This window comes from Pygoscelis adeliae, unplaced genomic scaffold (assembly GCF_000699105.1).
Source record: "Pygoscelis adeliae isolate BGI_AS28 unplaced genomic scaffold, ASM69910v1 Scaffold167, whole genome shotgun sequence".
Classification (NCBI taxonomy): Eukaryota; Metazoa; Chordata; class Aves; order Sphenisciformes; family Spheniscidae; genus Pygoscelis; species Pygoscelis adeliae.
Genome location: NW_008825428.1, coordinates 6,705,408 through 6,724,892, shown reverse-complemented (window position 1 = coordinate 6,724,892; position 19,485 = coordinate 6,705,408). Strand labels below are relative to the sequence as shown.

The following is a 19,485-nucleotide window of genomic DNA, read 5'->3' as shown; positions in this document are numbered from 1 at the left end:
AAGGGCTGATCAAAGGAATAATATTCATCCACATCCTCAGCTCCACAGCAGATCACAGGCCATATCATTAACCGTGTGTCTCATCCACTTAGCCAAGTGTGAGGGCTCTGTCTGCTTGAATCAGAGTCGCTACGGGCAGTTTGTGGGACCCTGAAGAAAAGCCGATTCCATCAGCGTGCTAGGCAGCAGCATTTTGAAAGATTTTGCTACAGAATCGGGAGCAGGTTATTGTAACTATGCTTCCATTTTTTTAAAATCTTTGCAACTCAGAAGCGTTCTGGAAATGGCCTTCACTAACTATTCAGCCTGATCTGGCATGTGAACGGTGGGGTGAACAAAAAAGAAAACCCATTGAAACTCCTGTTGCCATTTCCTTGCAGTGCTTCAATACTAACTCTTCACATTTGCCCGCCTAAATCATTCAGTGTTGCACAAATAAAGCTTCAGTCTGAAATACTGCAGGAGAGCCATAAAAAAAAAAGGCTTCTGTTTTGTTTGGGGTGGTGACTGTAATTCAGCTGCGGGTTTTGTCTTTTTTCAAAGTTTTCCAGCTGTTGCAAATACGCATGTGGTGGTACACAGCAGCATGTAGTACAGTTTTTAGAATGACCTCTTCTCCTCACCCGGCATCCACAAAAAGACCCAAGCAGCTGTTTTGCCAGCCCCTGCAGAGTGCATATGGCACAGGAGACAAGGCAGGCCTGATGGACACAGCCCTGCTGGTCCTGCCTGCGGAGCAGACGCTACAGCGAGCAGCGCTGCCGGAGCACTCTGTGGGCCGGCTGCCTTGGTCCGCTTGGGAGGTTGTGGTGGAAGGTGTGAGCAGTGCAAGAAAGGCTGTTCCTGGGGCAGTTTGTATCCCCAGTTGCGAAGTCACTTTTACACATTATGTGCAAAGTTCTTTTTCTGGGCTGTGGTGCCTTTAAATCTACTTTAATCTGGAACAGGTACATAATGTTTTAGAGTTACAGAAATCAGTCACAGAGTTAGAGTAATCAGAATCACCTGTAACTTTTAACAGCAGACCGCTAACCGGTTGGATTTGTTATCATTATTTATCTAGGAATGTCTCTTGGGAGGACAAGGTCTGAATTAAAGGACTATTTTGGAAATAAGAACTATGTTCGGGCCAGTGGGTATGTTTTAAAGAGGAATCATTTATCATCTTTAATGAAATTTTTAAATGTCTCCTTCAGTTTAAACTTTGCTTATGATGCTATACTGGGCTTAAGTAAACCGATAAAGCAAAAGTAAGCACTGGAAAAGGAGGATAGTTCTCTAGTGTACACCTCTGCATCTAAAGAGGGGAAGATAGCATCGTAATTGGATAGTAATTCTGCTCAGCTACTGCCCCCATATATTCTGAGAGAATATCCTTGAAGGTAGTGATGGGATTTAATGAACTGTTGTTATTCCCTAATGCTTGGGAGGTGGTGATGGAGTTACTGCGCAACCAGGATGGATGATCTAAAGATATGCTTCTAGCCTTGTTCATTATTTGAAAACAGAAGTTTAATCTCAAATGAGATGTCCATTTACCTAAGTGTCGCCTTCCATAGACACGGATTTCCTTGTTAGCTTGAACAGATTTTTCCTGTTTAAAAGTAAGATGTACGCTCAGGTTAGAGTATTGGCATTGCCTTAAAATTCCAGCTTCATGTTTCATAATAACACAGAGGGAAAAGATGATCGTAGGATATTCATTGTGCCTTCATAATCAAAATAGTTGGATTTTCACAAGAACCAGGGACAGGGTGACTTCCTCCGTTTCCGAAATTCTTAGGCTGTGCAAAACACTACCTATACGTTTGAATTCTGACCTTGGGTTACCTTTATATGCAGAATTTAGTATAGTTGAGAATCTAGGCAAGTTGAGAAAGAGTTTTTAAAAAAAAAAAATTGATCTGTTTTGTGTTTAGTTTTAGATATGCTTCAAACTGAAGCTTACCAAAAGCCAGGAGGGCTAAAGTAAGTTCCTATTTTAGGGACAGTTGCCAATATTTTGCCTCCGATCGATCTTTATTTTTACATTTAGTTTTCAAAGATTGTATTTTCAAAGGACAACCCTGAATAGAAATGATACCCATCGATATGAAAAGATACTATAAATAGAGTTGTGTCCAATTTTGCTTCGAGGTTGTTTTTTTTTTCCCAGCAGTTCTTACTCACTTCGTACTAATAGGCTGAAGATGTTTTTGCTGCAATTGAATGCTGTGTGTCCAAGAGCCATGCCTGCTCGTGACATGAATGTGGCTCAGCCGAAGTGCTGCTCTCAGCTCCCCTTTCTTGCTTTTACAGTACTGAGGCCTCAGTCTTGTAAGACTGCTCGTATATTGGACTCGTCTCTTTAGTACAACTTGCAGCATAATATTCTAGCTGTTCTTTTGCTCCTCAGTTTTATCCTTCTGAACACCTTCACCTGTAGGACATTTCCAGAAGCCTTCATTTTCTTTTTGCTTCAGGATGATAATTTCTGCTGACCCACCTCCTTAGTTTAGTCCTGTAGATCTCCTTTAGCAATAATTCAGATAGATTTCCCTTGGATTATGAGAAGTAATTATGGGAAGGGGAAGCCTTTTCTTCAGAGTCTTCCATCTCTACCCGACTGACTCACCTCTCCTACAGCTTCATTAATTTTCTAAATATGGGAGGGAAGGCTAAATGGGCCTCAGCATCATTACCCCCCTAAGGGCTCATCACTCTTTTACAATATGATTTTTTCAATGAAGTTTAGCAATGTGCTAAGAAAAATATGCAAAATATGCAAAGAAGCCATGTGATGAAATCACAGTGCAAATTTTTATAAACTGAACTTTAAGCGCTTTTAGAGCTTTCTTTGTAGCTGACTCTCTGCAGCTGACTTTCTGGCTGTCTATTGCAGAAGAATGGGGTTTTCTCTTAATATTTCCCAAACAAAAGTCTAATTTAAAAATTAAATGTAATTATATAGGGACTTGGGAGTTAATTTTAAGTAATACAACTTGGCTGCTACTTGTTTCAGCACAATGATGATTTGAACTGATAGATTATGTAAAAACTAAGCCTGATGTTTTTTTCTTTCTTTTTCTTACTTGTAAGAACATTTGCTTAAACGCCAAAAATTTATACATTTAAGCTTCAACTGAGTCAGACGTGTATAATGCCACTTACACAGGTTTCACTTAATGAAACTAACTGGTCATAATCTCCAACAACAGTCACTACATAAGAATGCAAATTTTTATCAAAACTTTTTGAACTCTGCTGGTCTTGAAAAATTTGCCACATTTGGCGTCAAAATGAGGCCTCGTTGCAATTTTAATAGAGAGACTTTTGATTATGTGGAGATGCAGGCTACAAAAGTACAGGTTGAAGTAAATTAACTCTGATGTCCATCCTGCATAATAGTGCCTTCTGCGCTGGGAAGTAGCAGAGGGTCAGGAAAAGCTTGTGTGACTTGTCACAACCTGTCACAAGCAGCTGCTATCACTAGTGGCTACTGTTGGGTACATACCCACTCTTCTGCCACATTAACATGTCACAGGTTTGATTTGTCCAGGAAAGATGTTACTTTAAGTTAAAACATAATGGAACTCTGCTGAATCTGAATGCAACTCTGCTCTGGAAAAGGGAATGATTTCGTTGTCAACATTGACTAGAATTTGAATGGAACTGCTTGAAAAGCAAGATACTTACCATTCCAAAGTTAGTCATTTTATGCTAGCCTATGGGTGAGCGCTCTTTTAGACTGAGTATTTTAGAGATTGTTTTGGGAAAAAAAACAGGAGAACATTTAGCACAGAAATAAACATGGGTGAAATTTTAGTGCTATGCCTCTTAAAGGACAGATATCTCACAATTTAATTATCACCTGTAAAATAGTTGACTGGATGCCAGTGAGTAGAAATGTATGAAACATGCATGCATTTACGTGGGTATTTATTGTAGGTAAGATGGAGAGAGTCTGCGTCTATATTAAATCTATCAACATATGATAGATTTTGCAAACAACTCATTAGAAAGATATAGCAAAGAAAAATTAACATAAGAATATGCTAACTGCTTAAAAGTGACAATAAAATTACACAACAGTTTAATAAAAGAATACAGATTACTGGAACCAACTGGATGTATAGAAGGAGTCTGCGCAGTGGGATACAGCTCAACAAATTAGAGTTTGTGTGAGTAGCTTCAGTTTGCTTTGTGAAAATTGCTGGTGTACCTTACCATAAATAATTAGAACTTCAGAGTTACATACATTAACAGAGGAAAAAAATCAGCTGGCAATTTACAGTGTACTGTGGTGACAGCCTTGCATATACAGTGAATTAACTGCTGGGGTGGAGGCAGTTTTTATGGGGAGTAAATCAACTTTAAGACAGACCCTTTCCTTAGTTGATCTGCCATATATTTTAAGATACTGTTTCTAGACGTTCTAAGGAGATAATGATGTGGACATCAGGAAGGCAGTGGTTTGTAAAACCTGTGTGATCATTTCGTACAGACAGGGGCACAAATTCATCAAGGGGAAAAGTTGTTCAGAAGACTGGACACTTGTTCTTGAGGAAAAAAAGAAACAGTAAATCCCGTAGGCTAATATCACAGATACAGGTTTTACTTTTTAAATTTTGATGATTTTATAAACATGGAGATTACTCATGTTGTTAGAATGGATAAAAGATAAAAGAAAACAGTGCCTTACAGAAATATTAAATGAAAAAAAAGTCAGTACATTTAAAAATACATTTTTAAAAATATTTGGTTGAAGAGTTAAGTATGTAAAAGATTCCACTTTTTATTTTACTTCTTGAAAAATTCAGTAAGTCTGATCCATATTCATTCCAGCTACATCAACAATGTTTTCTATACACAGTATAGAATCTGTCCCTCAATTTATCTTTAGCTGGAGCAACCTTTAAGTTCGTATTTTTGTCATTTATTTTATTAATCTATATAACTTCCTTGCCATTTGATCAACTCATCTTAATTTCACTTTCTTTTATTTCTGCATTCACTTCACTTCATGTGAGTGACCATGTCTGTCTCTAACATTGCGCATACACAGATTTTAATTTCTAGTTTTATTAGAACCTTTTATTATCTAGGATTAGTGTCAGCTTTTGCTGTTTGCTTTAAGAAGCTTTGGTGCAGTATCAGGAGTCACTGCAGGGTGCACCAGGAGCAGTAATCACTGAAACACGGTATTTGAATTTATTCACTCTTCTGAGGTGCCTTCATGTGGTAGCACTAGGGTGCAGGGGCACACTTCTTGATTAACAAGACATTGAAATTCACTATAAAAAGTGCACAAGCCCAGCTAAAGCTGCACTCAGTAGGTCACCAGTCACTTCTGGGACTGTCACTGTGCCAGCAGCAACACGCCCCCCTTCCTCCTCGTCTATCACATCCATGACTCCACAAGGTCAACAGGACCCAGCGCTGACTCCTGATGCGGGCTGACATTTACTCCAGTTTTTGTACTGCGTGCCAGTTGGTTTGGCACTGAAGGTCAGTTTGTCTAACAAATCCTGCATGAGGTGGACACATCTTTTCAGCATTCATCTGTTTCTGTTCAGTAGTTCAGCACAGAGCCTTTAATCAGTTTGGATTATACAAAGAGATGCATAGTGCAATATGCCATTCACTGGATACGATTATAATGACCGAATTTCAGCTGTTCCAGGCAGGTGATCCCTGTCAGTCCTTTCCAAAGTGCCCCAGTATGCAGCATCATCCTCTCAATTCAACAATGATCAACGCACAGTGTAATATTTTCTTTACGTTGAATAATAGATCACAAAATCCTACATTCACCTACTGACATATGACACTAAATAGATGTGTTATTGGGCATCTTCCAGTCTCAACATCAGCGTACCTACTGCACATGTCATCTAGCACAGGTGCTTTCCTAAGTGTCTTTCTGCACACTGTCAAAGCTCCTCTTTCCTTTTCACATCTTCACAAATCCTTTAGGTCCACTCTATATATCGCTCTTGCAATGTCGTGATTCCAAACCCTGCTATGCAGTTCATTTGTTTGCAATATACCACATTCATTTCTAATGCAAGTAACTTCACACTCCTTTTAAGTCCATGTCATTCTTTCTCTTACCTTGAAAATTCATAGATGATCTCTTTTCTTACCATGCATGTAAATTATGGGAAGTTACAAAATTTTTCGCTGGCTTGTGTTGGGGTGGGGTTTTTTTGCAATCTTGCTAAATCAAACTCTTTTTCTGTCTCAGCACAGGAATCTGTGACCTCTTGGGCCATTTTTGGATCAGCTGACTCTTACTTGCAATATTGTTCTTCTAGGCATAGTCAGTGAGTCTGTGCAATACTTCTCATGTGCAAGGTTTTTATAAGTATTTTTAAGTTTAGCAACCTTAGCCGTTCCAGCTTTTCTGATGTTTTGGGAGTCTTTGTCCTTTTAAGTTTTTGATTATAAGTATTTTGCAGCTTCACACTGTAATTACTCACATAATATTATGCTATAGTAGCTCAAGTCTGATTGTTTAAGTGTCTGAGTAGGACATTTCATGAAAAACTACTTCTACAAACATAGCTTTGTACTTGACATTTCTATACGGAAGCCATTAAACAAGAGATTAATTCTTCTCCTTTGGGCTCAGGGCAGTCCTTATCTGTGTGAGTGATCCTATTGACTACAAAAGGATCTTTCATATCAGTCATAATTGTAGGACTGGACTCTTGTCTTCATATTTTGGAGACAATTTAAGGCCTGTTCAGCAGCAGCTGCTTGTGGCATGGAATGGAATACGTATCCTGTGCCAAGTGGTCAGATTCACACAACTTATTGCTCATCCCCTTCCAATGAAAACCAAAAAGCCGTCTTGTTTATCCTCCCTCTCCATCACTCTTCCTGCAAAGCAACAAATGTCAGAACATGTTGTGGAATAAAAAAAGAATGGAGCAACATTACATTAAATATCTTTTTTCTTTTTTTTTTTTTTTTAAGTAAGTGCAAGAAACCTGAGTTTGCTGCTGTTCCAGTCATTGTTTGGTAGTTTTGCTAATTGTAATAAATGTTCTGAACTTCCATGAACTAGCATCTAATTAACAAAGAGTTTCTTTGCTCAGTATTACCATTGGGAAAATCTACAGATTAGTTATAAAGTATCATTTGTAAGTATCTGCCAATTATTTTGCAATTTGAAGTCTCTGATTTTTTCATCTTCCATCTGATTCACTTGCGGGGATTGTCTTTTTCATAGGCCATTCACCATGTCAAGAGAAATACTCAGGAAAGATATTGTACCTAAGAGAATTAGAGAAAACCTGCATTTCCCCGGTGATTTCTGGGACTTCATTTCTTCTGCCAGTAAAGATTTAGTTATAAGCATTCCGGATGCAAGTCCATCTTTATAAAAGGACATTGTGTTTTGATTATTTAGAACCTGAAGTCACAAAGGGCATGTTGTAATTAGATTTACTTTGGTAGGAATTGAAAATGTATTGTAGTAGTCAGAATCCCCAGGGGAAGGTTTCTAATAAAATCTCCATTGAAATTATTCATATGTGGAAAGAACAGTCAATATTTGAGGTATGAAATGTCAATAAAAGTAAAAAAGTATTAGCATTCAGTATAAGTTACAGTGCATGGCCTTGCCAGTTAGAATATTGCAGCTTTGTTTCACAAAGCTTCCATGTGCTTTTAAAAATATAATCTCTAAAGGAAAATAGAATTAGTCTGTTAAAAACAGAGCTCCCTAGTTGTGAAAATGGGTAGTTTAATATAAGATACAATCTAAAATATATATATACTTTAAAAACTGTCTTATAGAAGTGAAAGGTAAAATATCTGTAATGTTTTTCATTACCATGAATGCAGATGAGAGGATCATTTTCTAATGTTCATGCGTGTGGGGATTCGCTGGCATCCTAATGGTGGCAGAGGCCACTCAGCTGTCTGCTTGCTATTATATCTTCTCCACCACTTGGGTAAAAGATAGCAATATAAAAAGCGTTAAGGCAGAGAAAATATGGCAGAATGTTGTTCCATTAACTTGATGTCCTCTTTAATAAACTTCTAACTTACGCATAGATTCCTGTGATACCTACCAGTCCTGAGTTCACTGCCAAATCCTAAATGAGTGGCAAGGGGTGAAGTTTTTATTTGCCAGTCGGTTCTTCAGGGATGGTACCATCTGCTTCCATAGCCCCAAACAAACCATCAATAGTAATTCAGAATAAAGATGCCCCTAGATGGGATAATTTTCCCTCAGGGGCTGCAGTGTTACAAAGCACAGGTCATCGGATCCAGTGTCACGTCTGTTCTCCGATAAGGAAGCACTGCCTGGAAGCCATCCAGGTCTCTCTTACGTAGGGAGAGTTATATGTCTTTTCTCTTGCTCGCCAGCCATCAACAGGAATGTGTTCCTTCTAGCCTCTTGCTCTAAAACTCATTACGCGAGTGTTGACCTGCATTGATTGAATTGAACAGTTGGATTGGGCTTTCTTCAGCCTGTTGTCTCCTCACTGTTCAGTGTAGATCCCTTTTATCCCCCTTCCACCACATCTTCAAGGAATCAATGAGCAACGTTTAAATCCTGAGAGCTGTCAATGTATTTACTGCATTAGAAACATGGTCTTCTTGGTAGTGGACAAAAAAAACACGCTTAGTTTCCAGTAAAAAGTTCCTGCTTATAAATTTAAAATGCACTTTTCATGAATATTCTCTAACTTTAAATATCTCAGTTGTTTTCTATATTGTCTGTGGAAAAGGCTGAGTTAATTCAGGTAAATTCCACATGTTTATTCATGGTATAAATGGAAATATGGGAAACAGGAAATTATTTGCCTATGAGTTAAATTACCACTGTGAGACAAAGTTTAGGAGTTTTAAATGCTGCTGTAGAAAAGCAGATGTTTAAGTCCCAACAGCTGCTCTGTAGCCATCCGCTGTGACCTTTCTGCCTTTCTCTAGCCAGCACCTACGAGACTGAAATGAATTGAAAAGTTTTGCTAACTTTCAAGTGTGAGTCACTTCGCATGGAGTACTGAGACTACATTAAATACTTTGGCAGGTTTCCAGAGTCCCTTTCTTTTTCTGTTATATGGGTTTATTTAGTAATGAACAGATTTTTTTTTTAAAAAAGGAGTTTGTGCATGACTGTCTACCATGCTCTATATCTTTCTACATGTCTATCACATTGCCTATTTCTCATCTAGAGTCCATTTCGGGGTGAATAAAGGTAAATGTTGTTTGTTTACAGTATCCATTGTCTACGCCTTCCATAGCTTTACAGTTGTGGAAGCCAGACCACCTACATGCACACAAATATGCACACAGGCACACACACACATGGTCCAAACATCTTCATTATTGCTTGTCCATGTACATTGCTAATCTTCTCAGTTATTTAAGCATGGCATGATGGTTTCTGTCATTCACAGTTTGTTTTATTCATCCTTCAGGTCTCCTGTAATGGCTGGAGGTCTATTTGCCATTAACCGGAAATGGTTTTGGGAGCTGGGAGGCTATGATCCAGGATTAGAAATATGGGGAGGAGAGCAGTATGAAATCTCCTTTAAGGTAAGTCATCAAGTCACCTTATATGATACTTCCTTACTTGTTTGGTACTAGACTCAGTCTTACACCTCTGGATTTTCATTTCTCATATGCTTTGTGATCATGATGCTTTCATTCATACTGGCTTTTGTCTTTTAACTAAAATTAATTTAGTACAATACTACTTTTTTCCTTTAGGAATTTCCACTAATTTCACAGATCACTATGCCATAAACATATGCTCCAGAAGCCATACAAAAATCACACAGAGTGCAGTTCCCTCTGAAAATCTGGTAGCTTACCACCATCAAAGAATGAAGTTCTACCTTGTTCCTTTTGTCAAGTCTTCTCTACTTACCTTCGCTCAGACGCTGCATTCACTTCATGCTCGGGTGTTAAGCTCAGCTCAATAAGCCAAGAGAGAACTAATCCAGAAAAAAAGAAAATCACATAATTTTCTGCCCAGATCAACAAGTTTAATCATCTCTGGGGGTAGGCTCCCCTGGAGTCAGCTCAGGGCAATGAGTGGAAATGGAAAGAGAAAGTCGTAGGAAGAAGAACCCCTTTCAGTAGCAGTGAGTCACTAGATCAGCTCAGCTGCTATGAGCTGTTATCTTCTGGCCAAATTTTCAAAATCAGATGATTTTTTAATTGCATTTGAAGAATTGTAATGACAAAATATATGGGCAGTTTTCAAGTGCTCAGGTTATGTACAACTAGCCATGGTATATCCTCATATCCTCTATGTCAACATACGTATTCAAATCAGTTACTTGGCTTTTACATGTCGAGTTGAAAGTCTTGTTACTTTCCACATGCAAAATAGGTATTTGCATTAGTTTGATGAGGACTAACATGTCTAATTTTGAAAATTAAGTTTATTATGTTCCAGTATACCCAAAGACATAAGAACTCTACATGCAAAGATTTTCAATGACTTGATAAAATTTCATGACATAGATTGAGTCAAGCATATTTGGATAAAGCTTGGAACTGAAATTAGAATTCACATTTAGCTTCAGGATCTTTCCAACCTACTTCCAAACTCTGACAGTGTAAAGCTCAGTAAATAAATTTAGTATGTCAGCCATGACTAATATCATACATCTTGCTGTGTCTGAGTTTCAACAGCGATTCAAACAACAGAGCTGAGGCCATTCTGTTGAACGAAACATATAGCATGATCCGACACTGGACTGCCAGGCTGTCTTTACAGGAATTATCAAGAACAGCAAAATGGTTTGTATTAACTGTGCTACTCTCGTGTTTCTCGGAATCATTTTTATACCCCAGCAAAATAAAACAGGAAGGCAGGGGAAACCCAATAGCTAGACGGTGTATTTAGAACATATTGATTTACCTTCTGCCCATTTAGGTTGTTTCAGAGGCAAATGTAAGTAGTCACTAGTAGCTGTCATACGGTTTTCTGACAGGTCACCCAAGATTTTATTATCCTATTTCAAATATTCCTTTTATTTGTCATCACAAAGAATGTACTTGTAATGCTCTCCAGTCTTTGTATAGAAACCATGGTAACAGCACTGGAGATTGAGATACTAGATTGTCCCAGCGTGTTTTGCTCAAGTGATAGGTGTTTTGGAGGCAGCTGTGTCACACTGGGTCTCATTTCAGTCATATCATCTCATTAGTATATACTGACCTTAGGGTCTCTCTCCTTTCTTATTAGTGTTAAAAGAAGAAAAAAATACTGATTAGAAATGATTGCCAAATAGGAACAACTTTCTATTGGAAGAATTTAACAGATGTATGTTTTAAAAAGACAACTGCTCTTTTGTTTGGAATGACAAAAAATGGGAGAAAAATCATGGAGGCGGGAGGGAGAAACAGAAAGGACTGGTTTGTATTGTATCAGAATCACCAATAGCAGCTTAGGAAAGGTTTCTGCTTCAACAGTTTCTACTGTAGCTATAGATTCAGCCATCTTAAAATTTATTTAAATGAGGACAAGTTAGCCAGACAGTTTAATTTACCGGCTTTATTCACAAAACTTGGGAAGATGGTGGACTTGCCATCTGTCTGTTATTCACAAAGTCAATGAAAAAGCCAGATGACCAGCCTGGTTCAGTTTTCTTGGCTGCTTGAGTGGGTCTGAAACTACATGTTACCTTTCCTTAGAGTGTCCACATCTATGGCCCGTGGAAGTGTCGTAGCATGGGTGCCCTGTGTTGATGGCATGTCTCACGTTAATGGTATTTCTCTTGGCAAATAATTATTTGGAGTATCCTGCCTCAAGAACATGTCTAACCACCAGACTTTTAGCTGTTCTCACTCATTTCTTCTTTGACTCCATTAATTCTTATTATTTTGTAAAAACATGACTGGTTTTCATTAAAAAGTTGTGAAAAGCAGCTGATTTGAAATATCTCATAATTGTGGGAAGTTCATATTTAGAGGACTGTTTCAGGCTGATCTTTAACGTCAGTGACAGACAAGGTGTTCCTTTTATGTTCTTCATATATCATCTTGTTTTTAACTTTGAGATTCATTTGTACAAAAGCTGCTATATAATGGTAAATAAGTAAACAAGCTAGCTACTATAAACAGAGACCATGACACAACCTTCCCAGTGTCAGACTGGGGATTCTTGTGGCTAATTCAAATACAGTGATGTAATTATGAGGGGGTGCATGCCAGAGCGAGAGCTGTCATGTGCTCCCTGAAATGAAGTAGTGTCTGGTTCATCTTGAACTGGTTGCCCTGCTCTGTGAGCTGGAGCGGGGAGTGTTCATAGATCATTTCTGGTCCTCTGCTCAGTGATGCATTTTAAATTCCATGGATCGACAGACTACTGTAACCCTTCTGCTTAACATTTTAACAGTAGGTCCAGGTACTATAGCTAGACAAGCTGTGGCATGTGCCTCTAATTAGCACTGCTAATGTTTTGATGCAAAAGTAAGCTTACAGGTATGTTAAGGAAGATTTTTGATAAATGTGTGCATCAAATATTAATATCATGTTTATATGTCCAAATTCACTGGTGGCAAATGTGGAATCATGTTTAAGAAACAGCATATGTTTGATATTCTCTGGCCTAATTTTATTTGGAGAATTTCCTACGTGTTGGAGTGAAACTTCACCCCACAGAAACATTGGCATGCCGGGGGAAAAGATTACTTGATAAGCAATGTCCTACTAAGGAAAAGTATCTTCTCCACCAAAAGCCTCTGCATTGCTGTACCAGAGACATCCACAGTCACCTCCACAACTCAGGTTACAGGAGTGTTTGCTGCAAAGCAGGTGGGAAGCCATGAGCGCAAAGTGTGGGCTTAAAGAGTCAGAGAAATTGGATCTTTCAGAAAAGTATGATGGCTAGATCTGTGCTAGTCAAGACTCAATAAAATAGTTTGTCTAAAGTCCTCTGACTTAAGGAATTATTAGCTGCTTCATCATGAACTTAATACCAACGACTCTGCTCTGCTCACTGTAATCTTCTACTGCGCTTTGCGAACCCCAGACATGCAATGAATTAAAATCTGGTGGCGGATCAAGGGTCATGCAAGCTCAAAGGAATCACTAATAATAGCAAAGCCATATTGCTTTATGAGTTCAAGACACTAAGACAGAGTTCAAGGACTGATTAAAAATTAGATTAGCAGGGCAAGTGGTTGCCTGGGGAGTCAGGCAGCAGTTCTTGACAAGAAGAGGTCAAACCTGACTTAGGAAAGGTACTCAGGCTGGGAAGCTTGGAGGCAAAGTGTCGATTTTGATGTTTCTCTCTGGCTGTTTCACTAGATGTGACCTGGAGTGACAGACACCAGGCTTCAGTGCAGAGCACGGTTCTAATCAAAAGTTTTTTTCTGGGGGGGAGGTTGCATTATCTCATTGTACAGGGACAGAAGGTGGGTGGTGTGAGCAAAAATATGTGTTTGTGTGTGCTTGGGGGGGGGGAAGGGTGTTCGATGGAAAAAGAAAGATACTACAGAGAGTGAGTCTGCAGTGAACCTAAATTTACTGCAGCGTAATTCAATAAGTTTCTCCAAAATACAGTACGCTTTATAATGTTTCTGTGACATTTGGAATTGTGCCATAGCAGGAAAGGAAACTTCCTCAAACTTCAGGCATGACTATTGCAGGTGCTGAGTTGTCAGGAACACAGAGACAGGTTAAAAAAAAAAAAAGCTGCTGCTTAAAAATTTGCTTGACCTTTATTTTCTTGACTACAAAAAGCAACATATTTCTCTTTTGTTCTTTTCTTGCTTGGAAACATTGCTGCAGAGGACAGAAGCGAGCGTAGCACTGGGTGCCATGCTCATTAACTGCTGTTTCCAAATCAGAGCACACGCATGCACATTGAATGGATGGTGAGGCAGCCACAACCCATGTCTCAAAATATGACCTCTTCATTAAATAGTTTCTTAGATTAATTTTTACATAAGAAATAATGTGCAGCATTTTAATTTTTTGGCAGCATAACCTCGGGATCAATTTTTTAATTAAAAAGATGTATGATATCTTGCTGACAATACTGTTCAACATGCGCTAGACTTGTGAAAGCTGGTAAAGCGATGGAACCGACCTGATTAATAGCGTCTCTTCTCAATAACGAGGGAAGCCACTCTTTAGGAAATCCTAAATTTAAATCTGTTAGAAAGGCACAGTTTATGTAGTAATCTCCAACATACAGAGCAGTGAAAGATACTAATTTCCTGTGCTTGCTGAAGATCCTTTATGCTGGACATTCCTTAGGCATCGTAAATCATACCTTAACAAAAATGCTAACGGTGCTACCCTAGCTAGCCACCTATATCTAGAGTTGTTTTGTCCTTATCCATGCCGACACATCTTCCAGATTCTCTTCATCCCTGTTTTCCAAAACCCACCTCCAAGTTCATTAATGCCTTTCTTCACCATCATTATCATCATCATTATTAATTCCCTCCGCTGCTGGCAATCTTGGCAGGAGATAGGGAGTGTGGGAGCATTGCCACTTGTCAGTGCAGTTGAAATCTATATGAAGAACTGACAAACACAGAATATTGCCACTTTTCTCAACATTTTAGAGGTGCTGGTGAGTATTGTTGAAATATCCACAGTCATCAATTCCCAGTTTATACAGTACAGTTTTAATATCTCTGACAGGAAATCCCACTGCACCACAAGTAAATGGTTTTGCTGTTTGTGAACCCATCGACTGCAGATTTGCAGTCAGTGATCCTATTTTTCCAATTTTTTCTTGCATTTAGCTGAATATTCTCACTACATGGAAAAGTTCACAGGAAAGTATTCTTCTTCCTCCTTTTCTACAACTGCCAAGTCTGTTCTTTTGGCTTATATTTCAGGAGGAGTGACTGAAAAATCCCATAAAGTTTTTATGTTCTTATTTTCTACAACTTTTTCAGCCCCGTTGTGGTTCCTAACACATTTCTCCTGTTTATAGTCTATACTTCTTGCACAATGCTCAGAGCACCAAGCTGACAGCTTTGCATGGCATACTTTATATTCCTCTTCCACCAATTAACTGTTTGGTTGGTTTTTCCATCCATTTCAGCGTCTCTCGCTGTTGTCTGTCTTGTTACTGACTCTCAGCAGCAGTATATTTCTCAATTAGTTTTGAAGCCTGATCCAAAATCCATTCAGTCCCCCCTCAGACTTTTACATAATTTGCTGTATGTTTATGTTCCTGTTCCACGGTAACACATCCTCCACTGCTCAAAAATCATGAGTCTCTTACAGCAGTAATTATGATTACAGTGTAGCATATGGATTGGAGTCTCAATCTCGTGTGCACAGTATTTACGTTTTCCAGATAGTCCCCGGGCTGGATCACTCATAAACTAGATAGATGGCAGGGGAAAAAAAACCACAAGAGCAAGCAGAATTCAATTTTAAAGACAAGGAAGTGATATGAAAAGAGGGTGATTCACCCAAAATCCCACAAGACCTGTAGAACAGAGCCAAAAAATGCATCTGTGACATCTAAGCTCCAGTCAGGAACAAAGCCACATAACCACAGCTTAATCTCTTTTAAAGCTTGCGTTAATGCTTGCCGTTTGCTTTCAACCATCCCTATAAACTGTTTTGCAACGTTCTGTTGGAAGGAGCTATATAAAGATAAATTGTGATAAAGTATATAGTTGACACATAAACTACTACTCTTTTGATTTTTCCAAGCTGAAATTGCATTGTTTTGGTTTTGTCTTTGGTTTTTATACCTCAGACCCAGACCAGATTCATTGCTTTTGTGAGAAGGAGACATTAGCGATCTTGAGAGTTTCATTGCTTGCTCCTTAGATAAACAGAGAGGCATTGGTGTTGTGATACCGTTTCGCCAAATGTCCCACAGCACCTGAACTCCTTTCATGGTACACTGGAGGTCTGTAATATTTAACACAGACATCATTCTCCAACTTCTTGCATTTAGCGCAGGTGACATAAAAATGCACATTTTAAAGACAAAGAATTGATCTTCCCAGGAAAATATAAAAAATGCTTTCTAAATCATTCTGACGCTAAAAGATAAACAGGAACAGCTGCTAAATGTCCTTCAAGGCAGCCCAAGATTCATTTCAATTACCCTGCACAGCACACCTCAGGTGCAGCACAGCATTTTCAAGTTTTATAGCTATCAAATATAAGCCTAACACAAAGCGTTATTTCCTCCCACTTGTTACTGCCTCAGCAGATCTGACAGGTTTTTTTCTAATTCCTTTTCTCCTTTTCTTTTTTTTTTTTACTGATATCCTACTGCTTTAGAGGAAATGCAATATATGTCTACTTCAGCTCTCATTGACTGAGGTAAAGTAATACTGCCCTATATGTATGTATATATTTCTGCTTTCTTGTCTTTTAAATTTGTTTGGTGGCTGACCTTCGTCTGAGTCAAACTGCTATGCTGTCCACTCTTCAAAGGCTACGAAACCTTGATTAATCACTGTAATATCTTGTCTAGCCTTTGAAATAACACCTTAATTTAAAAAACAAGAACAAATAGTAAATATAGGTCTGCACTTTCATTGGTGCACTAGGTTGTTTGAAGACAGCCACAGAGAGGAGACTGCCGCTAAAACAAGGTACAAATGACATAACATACAAACAAAGTATTGGCAGAAAAGTGAATAACACTTATTTTTTTAAATGGTGGCACTACCCACCTTGTTTTAACACCGTCATTTTTACGATTTTCAATATGTTTATGAACATGTTTTTCAGTGAATTAGGTCACATGGGATTAAACAGGTGAGGATTTCAAGGTTTTCTTTAAGACGCAAATTTTACAAAATGTTTTTGAAAATAAAATAATGATCATGTCTACATGGCATAGCAAGACTGCTCTGGGCTGCAATGAGCTGTTTTGGCATGGTGGAGAAGCACTCATTTGGGTCTCCATTTCCAAACCACCAGTAAATTTCGTCCCTGAGAAGCACTGTGCTCACTAGGAGACCAGACGGGATAACCTCACCACAGAAATAGGTACTTAAATACTCTCGATTCTGTCAACATATGTACTTCAGCAGAGCGATGCCCAGGCCAACTGCCTTTATTACGCTGTGCCACTAACCTGCAAAATCTGTCTCCTCTTCTGTGAAGCTAGCGTGCACCAGAAGAACTCCTGTGCCTTAGTTAAGAGTTAACTAACTGTGCTGGGAGGTGGTAAGTAGCAGTTTCCCAAGTAGCTCTCAGCTGTACCTGACTGCACCCCGGTGTCCATGGAATTTCAGGACAAAGCCAAGCGTGTCATCTTGCCCCACTTTCAATGGTTTCAACCCTTCCTTAACCATTTACACTAGTGTACATAGGTTTATCCTGTAATGTGGTGTAGATCGTCGAACATTGCATTACCAGGTGTCAGCTGGATGCCATAGCTAACAGCTAAGGGACTGTAAGGGCTAATACACAAGTGATCCATAAAAAGCAGCTTCCTAAATCACTTTGCAACTCAAGCCTTCACTCTAAATCCCCTGTTTTCTCCATTCACAGTATGAATAGCACAGTCTCAGGGGCTGAATTCCAGTGTGCTACCTTCAGCAAGTGCTTTAAGTCACACTCAAGCCCCGAGTTATCCCATATTGCAGTGTTCAGCATCTGCATGTTCCGATTACTAAAATTTAGTCCCAAGCTCACAGCCACACTGCCAGGACCAGGCAGATATACCCGCTGTAACACAAATCGGCAAGCACAGCAAAAGAGGCCAAACTCTTGCCCATTTTCACTATTGTTTTAAATGAACAAAATTAATCATTTTGTTTTCCTGTGATTTCAAAAAGCCAGTAGCTACAGCCAGCTGGTGGGCAGGACAAAAGAGATGGAATGAGAAATTTATGGTAAAAAAAGTGTAGAGATATGCATTGTTCTCTGCAGGCTTCATGCAGGATGTCAAGTATTTGTGATCACATCATATTTTCTGATACTTTTTTTAAGGGTCTGATTACTTGTTGGTTTAATTCAGAGTGTATCGACTTTTGGATTAATTCCTTTCTATATGGAGATTGTTAGTGAAACCTTCAGTTGTCTGTGTTCTGCTCTGCTTTAGTCTCAGTCACAAACTTATTTCATGCCGTTTCTTTCCAGAGGGCATCAAATACAGATAAAATTCCTTCATATATGTCATGCATGGACCTAAATTCTCATCCAGATTCACGGAGATGTTTCATGAAGCATCTTTATGTATGTCCACATGAAGAGACATGGAAAGGACAAGCCAGTTCTCTTTCTCAGCTTGGGTGTGGTTTTCTTTTAAATTGGGTGGGAGGGTGTTGGGGGTTTTTTTGTTTTCAGTCTAAAGGCTGAAAGTGGAGGCCACAAGTGTCCCTTATGTGAAATAACAGCCATTCTGTTCTAATATCTGTGGGGAACAAAAAATTGTTTTGCCAGGATTAGGAAATAATTTTTATAATACTGATGTTTTCACTCTAAATTAATTTTAAACTCTTGCTGTGTGGTTGGTTTTAGGATGCTTAAAGAGTTCTGCTTGGGGTTGGTGGGGGGTGGTTTTGTTGTTGTTTTCCATTTCCCTGATTTGCAAAGACAAATTGCTGTTTTTGAAATCAGAAAGGTACGAATGTTGTCAATATGCTACGTAAGTGATCTAATAACCATGTTGGAGTTCGGTGGCTCTGCATTGCCAGGGCATAGAAAATCATGCCCATAGGTATTACTGGCATGATTGCCATAGTTCCTCTGACATGACACACAACATTGCTCTCACGTACACTTGGTAAAACCAAGTCATACTAGGTGAAGAATTATGAAGAATTCCTTACTTGCTGCCCATCAGGATACAGCTTGATTTTTAGAGCCATGGAGTACTTACGGAGGAAATTAAACAGCTGTCCTCCCTGCCCAGTCTCTCAGAGGGCCCTTCTATTGTGGGGTTGCTGAGGATCAAACAACAGGTGCCAATCACCACCACAACAGTGCACCAACAGCAATATCACTAACCAAGACTCCCTGATTCCCATCCATAAGCTGATTCATCGACCGGAGAGCCAAGGAGTGATCAGCAAGACTCACTCACCCTTTAACAGTCCCGTATGGCCAGTGCGAAAGTCTAATGGAGAGTGGAGACTAACAGTAGACTATCATGGCCTGAATGAAGTCACGCTGCTGCTGAGTGCTGCCGTGCCAGACATGCTAGAACTTCAATACGAATTGGGGTCAAAGGCAGCCAAGTGCTATGCCACAGTTGATATCGCTAATGCGTTTTTCTCAGTCCCTTTGGCAGCTGAGTGCAGGCCACAGTTTGCTTTCACTTGGAGGGGCGTCCAGTACACCTGGAATTGACTGCCCCAGGGGGAGGCAGTCACACACAGCCCTACCATTTGCCATGGACTGATCCAGACTGCACTGGAACAGGGTGAGGCTCTGGAACACCTGCAATACCTTGATGACATCATCATGTGGGGCAACACAGCAGAAGAATTTTTTGAGAAAGGGAAGATAATAGTCCAAATCCTTCTCAAAGCTGGTTTTGCCTTCAGAACAAAGGTCAAGGGACCTGCACGGGAGATCCAG

The 19,485-nt window shown here is 39.3% G+C and overlaps 1 protein-coding gene across 1 annotated transcript in view; it reads left to right on the top strand.

Moving 5' to 3' along the window:
- The window catches only part of GALNTL6 (polypeptide N-acetylgalactosaminyltransferase-like 6), a 320,798-nt gene that overhangs the window by 262,737 nt on the left and 38,576 nt on the right, over nt 1-19,485 (top strand). Inside the window, exon 7 of the mRNA XM_009330734.1 lies at nt 9,420-9,537. Within this exon, the coding sequence (XP_009329009.1) occupies nt 9,420-9,537 (118 nt within the window). The remainder of the gene's footprint in view (nt 1-9,419; nt 9,538-19,485) is intronic.